We start from the raw sequence: 9,856 nt of genomic DNA, 5'->3' as shown, positions 1-9,856 counted from the left end.
CAGGGAAGAGAGAAAGGCGCAGTGGAGGCTTGGGAACTGGGAGATGGCCTCAGCTCTGGAGGAAAGGGGGCGTCCCGTACCACGTTGTGGGGGACAAGTTGGGTGGAACGACTTACCCGGAGCTTCCTGCCAAAGATGGTAACTTTGCCTTTAATCTGTTCCTTTCTTAGGCGCCACTCGATGGAGTTCAGGCCATTCTCCATGGGCAGCGAGATGTTGCAGCGCCCGATGGTGGGGGTGATGGTGCCCGCTAGGACGTGGGGCTCGCTGTGGAAGCTGACGCCCATCCCGTTGGCGTACATCACCCGCAGGGTACCGTTGTTGCAGAGCTGGTAGCTGTTCCGTACTTGATCTGGAGAAATGTAAGTGGGGGCGGGGAGAGGGAAATAAATTATCCACTGTGTTAGTCACGAGAGAACAGAACCCCTATTTTTATAGGTTTCCATGGTACTTTGCAGCTGCCAGTGTAAGGCTGCCTTCAATTAGCACACACGCAATGTTAAGGTGAGTAGCAGAGATGCCACTGATCCACAGAAAGAAAAACATTATTAATATGTGGCACTCCAGAAATAATTATGCTGGGACAGTTTTCTTTTACTCACTGAAGAGTACATTTTTTGCCTACACAATTCGTGTCCATCACATCCCCGATCTTTAACATATATATTTTAGCTTAAATGGAACAAAATAAAGGAAACCTACTTAAAAGAATTTGTCTTCTCCTTTCGCCTACCATCTAACCTGAGGCTGATGGTCTACCATAGGTCAGCTCCACTGCAAAGATTCTTTGAGAAAACAAAGAGAAAAAGCAACCTTCCTGCCCCTCATGCGTTAGCTGCTGACTGACTCCACCATGATGCCATCTCCACTCCAGAGGACTCCGAAGAGACTCAACTAGCATGAAGGAGGCCGAGCCAGGGGGTGCTGATAACGTGTGTGTCTTCCCAAATGGAATCTACACTAGTCAATCAATCAGTCAGACTTCTGACCTTTTCCTTTATCGAGAAGTTCCAGTGGGAAATGTGAGTCGGAGGCTCCTTTTATAGATACGATGCTTCCTGACTACCTGGGCAGAGGAGTCCACCTGGCCTCTGAGGCCCTGGCTTTTGGGGTAGTGCGCAAGTGTGCACCTGTCACGACTGCAGCCCTCGTGCAGAAAGACAAAATCTACATCGTTAATCATCTGGCAGAGCAGAAATAGAGGCATGGAAACAGGCTCTGTCGGGGGATAAACAGTCCAGCAATGACACCGTTTATCTAGCGCCAGGACACGTTTATCCTCGGCTAGCCCACGGACATTATATCTTCATTACCTGCACAATTCCTTTTCTTGCCAGCCTGTGCACTTGTCCTGGACTGTACGTCATGTCGAACAGCAAGAGCAACCACCCACGAGGTGGTGAGAAACCTTTGAGGTCTTGGCAAGAGACCGCTAAAGGGCTCTGTGACTGTAACAACCCACTCATCACACAAACCCTTGGAAGAAAGGGAGACTCAGAATGGGACCAAAAAATCAGGTGGGCTCAAGAGACTAAAACCACCTTTGAGAAGGTAACTGTGTGTGTTGGGTTGGGTTGGTGATGGAGAGGTGGGGGCAGAGTACAGAGGGATGAAAGCTGGCATTTTCACATAAATATAAATACGTAGACATTTCCAAATATTTGGTTTGGTATAGATGACATTCTCCTGCATCTGATTAAGTCCTTTTCTACAAGATTGACCTCTTGCAGAGTTAGTTTGCTAGCTATGGACTAAAACAGCAAGCTGAGGGGTGGGAGGTCTCTGGAAGTCCTCCCAGGCTTGGTAACTCACACCTATCCTCTGGCCTTGGCTGAGTCTGGCGGTGAGGGGTGGTGGTAGGTGAGGGGCTTACCTTGCACCACTGTGTAGGAGGCCTCCACAGAAGACAGGTTGGTAATGACAGTGACATCGTCATCACGGTTGGAGTTCTCAATGTCAATGGTGATGGACTTCTCCATTTCCCGGTGTAGGCTGGTCACCACCCCCGTGGGGCGTGTCACATTGGTTAGGCGGCCCTCGTGGTCATAGCTGGAGAACAGACACACTGGTTAGAAACACAGTTCCTGGGACTGAAGGCGTCCCCAAGGGACAGACTCATGGTGCCAGAGAAAGAAACTGGCAGGTGCGGTGGCCAGGTGGTGCAGCACGCTGAGGCTCCTCGGCACAGTCATCAAAACTCCAGCCTTGGGGCTTCCCTGGTGGCGCAGTGGTTGAGAGTCCACCTGCCGATGCAGGGGACGCGGGTTTGTGCCGTGGTCCGGGAGGATCCCACATGCCGTGGAGCGGCTGGGCCCGTGAGCCAGCGCGTCTGGAGCCTGTGCTCCGCAACGGGAGAGGCCCGCGTACCGCAAAATAAACCAAAAAACAACACTCTAGCCTGCCCTGAGAAACGGTGATGCTTTTTTTCTACTACCCACCGATACACCTGAAAACATACATTTCACCCTAGGCTAGGCAGGGGGTACTTAACCAAGTTAGTTAGTTAGTGAGAACAGCAACTTTATGCTCAATATTTGTGTTCCACAAATTAAAAGACGAATAATGAACAAATAAAATCTGAACGGGCCAATTCCCAGTAAGGAGATTGAATCAGGAATCAAAAACCTCCCACCAAACAAAAGTCCAGGCTCACTCGGCTTCACTGGTGAATTCTGCTAAACAAACATTCAAAGAACAGTTAATACCAATTCTTTGCAAACTCTTCCAAAAAATAACGGGGAGGGGACACTCCGAAGTCATTTTACAAGGCCAGCAGTACCCTGATACCAAAACCAGCTAGGGACACTGCAAGAAAAGCCAATTACAAGCCAATGTCTCCTCTAAACATAAATGCAAGAATCCTCAACAAACAAAATATTAGCAAACCGAATTCAACAGTACACTAAAAGGCTCATACACCATAATTAAGTGGGATTTATTCTAGGGAATGCAAGGATGGTTCACATTGGCAAATCAATCAATGTGAAATACCACATTAACAAAATGAAAAGAACAAGCCGTATTGTCATCTGAATAGATGCAGAAAAACTTCAAGGACGTGGGTATAGAGGGACCATACCTCAACAAACATACTAAAAGCCCACAGCTAACATCACACGCAATGGTAAAAAGCTGACAGTTTCTCCTCTAAGATCAGGAACAAGACAAAGGATGCCACTGTATTCAATATAGTATCGGAAGTCTTCTTATCCAGAGCAATTAGGCAAGGAAAAAAAAGGCATCCAAATTAGAAAGGCAGAAGTTAAACTGTCATTATTTGTATATGACATCATATTACGTGGAGAAAACCCTAAAAACTTCACCCAAAAATCTGTTGGAATAAATAAATTCAGTAAAAGCTGCAGGATACACAATCAGTATATAAAATCTGAATTGCATCAAGAAAAGAATAAAATAATACCTAGGAATAAAGTTAACCAAGGGGCAAAACGCCTGCCTGTACACTGTTATAAGACACTGATGAAAGAACTCAAAGAATACACAAATAAATGAAAAGACACTCCATGCTCATGGATTGGAAGAATTAAACTGTCCATATTACTCAAAGCAATTCCCTATCAATCGAAATTCCAATGGCATTCTTCACAGAAATAGAACAAACAAACACTCCTAAAATTTGTATGGAACCACAGATATCCTATTAGCCAAAGTAATCAAGAAAGAACAAAGCTAGAGGCATCATGCTCCCTGATTTCATTTCGTGTGGCACTGGAATAAAAAACAGCCACACAGACCAATGGAACAGAATCGAGAGTCCAGGAGTAACCCCACACATACATGGTCAATTAACTTATGACAAAGGAGCCTAGCATATACAATGAGGGAAAGAACAGTCTCTTCAAAAAGTGGTGTTGGGAAAACTGGCCAGCCACATGGAAAAGAACGAAACGCTATCTTATGCCACTCACAAAATACCACTCACAAAATTAACCCAAAGGGATTAAAAACTTGACTGCAAGACCTGAAGCCATAAAACTCCTAGAAGGAAATACAGGCAGTAAGCTCTGTGACATTAGTGTTCTTTTTTGTTTGTTTGTTTTTTTGCATTTGACACAAACGCAAAGGCAATAAAAGCACAAACCAACAAGTGGGATTATATCAAACTAAAAAGCTTTTGCCCAGCAAAGAAAATCATCCACAAAATAAGGCACCATACGGGCTTCCCTGGTGGCGCAGTGGTTGAGAGTCCGCCTGCCGATGCAGGGGATGCGGGTTTGTGCCCCGGTCCGGGAAGATCCCACATGCCGCGGAGCGGCTGGGCCCGTGAGCCATGGCCGCTGAGCCTGCACGTCTGGAGCCTGTGCTCTGCAGCGGGAGAGGCCACAACAGTGAGGGGCCCGTGTACCGCAAAAAAATAATAATAATAATAATAAGGCACTATACTGAATGAGAGAAAGTATTTGCAAATCACCTATCTGATAAGGGAAGAATATCCAAAATATATAAAGAATTCATACAACCCAATAGCAAAAAACGCAAATAATTTGATTGTAAAATAAGCAGAGGATCTGTATAGACATTTTCCCAAAGAAGACACACAGATGGCCAACAGGTACATAAAAAGATGCTCATCGTCGCTAATTACTAGAGAAATGCAAATCAAAACTCCAATGGGGTGCCACCTCACACTGGTCAGAACGGCCATCATTAAAAAGTCTACAAGTAAGAAATGCTGGAGAGGGTGGACAAAAGGGAACCCTCCTACACTGTTGGTGGGAATGTAAATTGATACAGCCGCTATGGAAAACAGTATGGAGGTTCCTCAAAAAACTAAAAATAGAGTTACCATATCTAAAAATAGAGTTACCCTATGATCCAGCAATCCCACTCCTGGACGTATAGCTAGACAAAACTATACATGCACTCCTATGTTCGAAACAGCACTATTCACAATAGCCAAGACGTGGAAGCAACCTAAGTGTCCATTGACAGAGAAATGGATAAAGAAGATGTGCTGCATATATACAGTGGAATACTAATCGGCCATAAAAAAAGAAATGAAATAGCAACATGGATGGAACTAGAGATTATCATACTAAGTGAAGTAAGACAGAAAGACCACATGATATCACTTATATGTGGAATCTAAAACATGACATAAACGGACCTATCCATGAAACAGAAACAGACTCGTAGACCTAGAGAACATACTTGTGGTTGCCAAGGGGAAGGTTGGGTGGGGGATGGATTGGGAGTTCGGGATTAGCAGATGCAAACTGTTATATATTAGAACGGATAAACAACAAGGTCCTACTGTACAGCACAGGGAACTATATTCAATATCCTCTGATAAACCATAATGGAAAAGAATATATATATATATGTATGTAAAACTGAATCACTTTGCTGTACAGCAGAAATTGACACAACGTTGTAAATCACCTAGACGTCAATAAAATAAATGTTAAAAGGTACAGATTTTCAGTTTTAAAATAAATAAGTGGGCTTCCCTGGTGGCACAGTGGTTGAGAGTCCGCCTGCCGATGCAGGGGACACGGGTTCGTGCCCCGGTTCGGGAAGATCCCACGTGCCGCGGAGCGGCTGGGCCCGTGAGCCATGGCCGCTGAGCCTGCGCGCCCGGAGCCTGCGCACTGCAACGGGAGAGGCCACAACAGTGAGAGGTCCGCGTACCGCAAAAAAAATAAATAAGTCATGGGGATCTAATATACAGCATGGTAACTGTAGTTAATAATACTGTATTACCTATCTGAAAGTTGCTAAGAGAGTGGAACCTGAAAGTTCTCATCACAAGTAAGACAGTTTTTGTAACTGTATGGTGACAGACGTTAACTAGACCTACTGTGGTGACCATTTCGCAATATATACGAACACTGAATCATTATGTTGTACCCCTGAAACTAATATAATGTTATATGTTAATTTTACCTCAATAAATAAGAAAATTAAACAGTTCTACGTGTATTGATATAGGGTGCTTAGTGTCCCCAACTCTTGCTGCCAAGCAGGGACAATGTGAGAAGTGTATTCTGGGAGCCCCAGGCAGTGATTTAATTCCAATCTACTGTATTACCTGGACACCTACGACGTGTAGATTGCTGCGCCTCATTGTGAGATAAACAGTAGGAACTGGAGAGTCTACTTTTGGGGAAGAGCAGGTTGGGGTTGAGGCCAGACTCTCAGGGGCCAGAGGGAGAAAATAGGTCTTCTTTAACTTTCAAGGGAGATTCCACTTCCGATACCCATGGAGTGAGTATCTCCACATTCAGGTCTCTTTGCAAATAAGTCTGCACATCCTGGCAAGGAGTTATGAGTTCCAGTAATGGGACCTCTCAGCGACCCAGTGGAACCAGTCCCGCCTTGACTCACGTGGGGCTGGAGGCTGCGTCTGACTCATTTCTTCAACGTCTACTCACTGACTTCCTACTATGTGTCAGGCACCGTTCAAGGCTCTGGGGACGCGGCTAAGAACAAAATGGATGAAAATCCTTGCCATCGTGATGTGTGCAAGCTAGATGGAGACAGTCAAAATAAACTGAAGTCTAAACTATAGTGTATGTCACACACTATGGCTACTACGTATAAAAGAGAGCTAATGAGAACCTACTTTACAGCACAGGGAACTCTACTCAGTGCTCTGTGGTGACCTAAATGGGAAGGAAATCCAATAAAAGAGGGAATATATGTACACGTATAGCTGATTCACTTTGCTGTACAGCAGAAACCAGCACAACGTTGTAAAGCAACTATACTCCGATAAAAATTAATACAAATATATAGAGTATGTCAGATGGTGAAAGTGGAAAGGATTAAAATCAAGGCGGGAGAAGAGAGAGAGCACGTGTAGTGGTGGCTGTGATTTTAAGTACAGTCCTGTGACTGTCAGGAATACAGGCCACGCTCGCCCAGTCCGAGAACTTAGCAGACACGACAGAACCTCCAGAAGGCATTCCCACGTCTGCTCCATTCCTGCCGAGCTCTCCGTGAGGCACTTCCCGACACAAAGAAGAGGTGGGAGAAAGGTAATAGTTAAAGGGACCCACTCCAGGCTCCTTGAATTGCAGTGCCTGCTTATTCTAGGAAGTAACTCTTGAACCCTACTCCATGGAAAGGCAACTTCCATCCCTCCCTCCGTCCCTCTGATCCGATATTCACTCCTTCCCCAGTTGCTTGGTTGGGAGGAGTTGCTCAGGACTGGAATAGCCCTTTACAGTTTCTCTCTTCTGGAGGGCCTGTCCTTGAGGGTGACGTGTTTTCTGTTCCTCTGGGCCCCAGGTTTACCAAGGCAGGCTCTGCCCTGGCAGGGGCTGGGGGCGGGGCAGAAGTACGGGGGCACGGGGAGAGAGCGGGATAAATTCAAAGTGGAGTAGTAAGGAAAGACCAAACGTGAAAACTGCATTCTTCAATTCTGCTTCTCCAAAATGAATCTCCATCTACCTGACTCCTGTATCCACTGTGCAGTTGGTTGTTTGGAGTCTGAGGGGGCGGGATGGAGACAGAGGTGTGATAAATCAACTGCTTCTCTCAATCTCATTGGCATGTACCCTTCGTTGAATTTCTTTATGCCAGGTGCTTTGCTAATTTCTAAGAGTATCAATATATCATCTCAGTGAATTATCACAGTGCCCCTATACGGTTTGCATTATTATCCCCACTTGACAGATGTATGGACATTGAGGCTCAGAGAGGTTAAGTAACTTGTCCAAAGTCAATAAGTAAGTATATGGCATTCATGTCCTTGTCTTCCTGACCCCAAGATCCGGGAGCTTTCTGGTATACTGTGCTGTCTTCTGGGGAAGGCTGTGAAAACCTGTGTTCTCTCAGAGATATACCCACCAGGCTACGTCTTCTATCAGGACCCAGTGGCCTCCATCGGGGGAAAGTTCAATTCCAAGGCTGGGGCTTCCTGGAACTTTCTGAAACCGACTGGCCATCGAGTAGGGCCAGGATAATTCAATAGTGTTATTTTTCCTCACCTTTCTCTCCCGCTCCCAGAGTCAAGGAGGAATTTGTCTTTAGGGGTTGTACCTTCCCCCAACTTTTGGGACAGGTGAGTTCCCTTTTGGGATCCAAAGGAAGGCAGGAGTTCCCAATTCTACTCACAGCCCCGCTTCAGGACACTGGTGTGTGACGCCAAGAGAAGGCGAGACTTGGAGATCTGGATTTGAGTCGTGCTGCACCACTGACTCTCTCTGTGGCCTTAGGGGCGGGGTGACGGGGGTGGTGGTGGCTTCACGTCTCTGAGCCTCAATTTCTTTATCCGTAAAATGAGGATAATCACACCTGTACTTAGAAGGTCGTTGTGACGGGTGGGCGGACGAAAGGCTTCTCTACCTATGAAGCACTACGGAGAAGGCAGGTGTTTTCACAAGCACTCACTGAAGGACAGATTGTTTTCTAAGAGCCTCGAGGCCTCTGTGTGGTTTTGTTCATCACTCTGTTAACTCCTTTCTCTAAAGTTTTCGCTAAGGCTACTGCGGTCCCCACGGGAAGTAGAGTCTGTCTCTGATGTTTTTTTTTTTTTTTTTTTGCGGTACGCGGGCCTCTCACTGTTGCGGCCTCTCCCGTTGCGGAGCACAGGCTCCGGACGCGCAGGCTCAGCGGCCATGGCTCACGGTGCTAGCCGCTCCGCGGCACGTGGGATCTTCCCGGACCGGGGCACGAACCCGTGTCCCCTGCATCGGCAGGCGGACTCTCAACCACTGCGCCACCAGGGAAGCCCTGTCTCTGATTTTTAAACGACCAACTTGCCGACCAGGTGTAAAACATACCACAAAACGGAAAGAAATTACCATCTCGTTTAGGAGGCCAAGAAAGCCAGACGCATCGAACACCTACAACGGGGAACGTATGATCATTTACCAACTCAACAGTATGGAAAGAAAAGCAGCTCTGCATATCGAGAGAAAAAAATTATGCTTCCATGTAACTTCTGAACGAACATTAGAAAAAGAAACAAACCAAAAAAACGTTAACCTTGTTTTCATTCAGCGAGGGGCCCCTTCTGGAAAATACTCTCTCAGTTAGAGTTCCTGTCTCAGGATGCCCCTCAGTCTGGATGAACTTTGTTACTACAGCTTCTTAAGTCAGGCCTACTTCAGACTGGCCTCCTGAGGGAGACACCAGTTCTCTCTGAAATGCACTGGGTCTTCAGGTGCAACTTCCAGAAGAGAAGATGAGAATCTAGGAGGCGTTTGGGTTAAAGTGTAGCTTTAGCCTAACGTGGTGTGAGAGCTCAAGGTGGCACTTAGATGGCGCCTTCAGGGACAGAGGCACTGGCTGATAAAGTGTGATCAAGTCCCAGCGTCTGGAGGATATGAGGGTGCTTCAGAAGTCTGAGAAAGACAGCTTGGCCCAAAGAAGCAAGGAGAGCAAGGGCAAGCAATTCTGCAGTGCAGCCGATCTCCAGGAGGTGGCAACAGCTTCCTTTACATGCTCCCAAACCCTCTGGAATGCAAACAGGAAGTGCACATCCCTGAGAGTAAAACTGATCCACAATGAGGTCTTCTGTTCTCTCCCCTGTCCCTCTTTCCTTCTGTGACAACACCTTGCCAACTCACTAAATTCTCAGCTGGCAGCAACACCTAGACCGGAAGCAAGCAACGACTCCAAATATATAGTGGTTAGCCAGATCCTTCACCATCAAGGAGAGCCAGATACTTATAAATTCCATCCCCGTCTCAGCCAGCGAATCATGCCTTCGCAATTTCCTCCCACCAGCGTGCCACTGGTTAATACCTGCAGCAGCAGGTAGCTGGACCAAGAACTGCCCGCAGGAGCGAGAGGGAAAACAGCTTTTTGGTAAAACAAACAGCGGGACTATCAAGTACGAGATAATTGTTAGGGGAAATATGCCCAGCTCTCACATCTTTTAATA

The 9,856-nt window shown here is 46.4% G+C and overlaps 1 protein-coding gene across 1 annotated transcript in view; it reads right to left on the bottom strand.

Moving 5' to 3' along the window:
- TENM2 (teneurin transmembrane protein 2) overlaps positions 1 to 9,856 on the bottom strand; it is a 465,471-nt gene that overhangs the window by 53,138 nt on the left and 402,477 nt on the right. The window contains exons 24-25 of the mRNA XM_089909643.1: positions 1,874 to 2,049; positions 117 to 352 (exon numbers count right to left, since the gene is read on the bottom strand). Of these exons, the coding sequence (XP_089765769.1) occupies positions 117 to 352; positions 1,874 to 2,049 (412 nt within the window). The remainder of the gene's footprint in view (positions 1 to 116; positions 353 to 1,873; positions 2,050 to 9,856) is intronic.

Source organism: Delphinapterus leucas, chromosome 3 (assembly GCF_059928025.1).
Source record: "Delphinapterus leucas isolate spDelLeu-1000000601 "Yukka" chromosome 3, BTC_Dleu_Yukka2, whole genome shotgun sequence".
Taxonomy (NCBI): Eukaryota; Metazoa; Chordata; class Mammalia; order Artiodactyla; family Monodontidae; genus Delphinapterus; species Delphinapterus leucas.
This window is presented reverse-complemented; position numbering and strand designations above follow the sequence as displayed.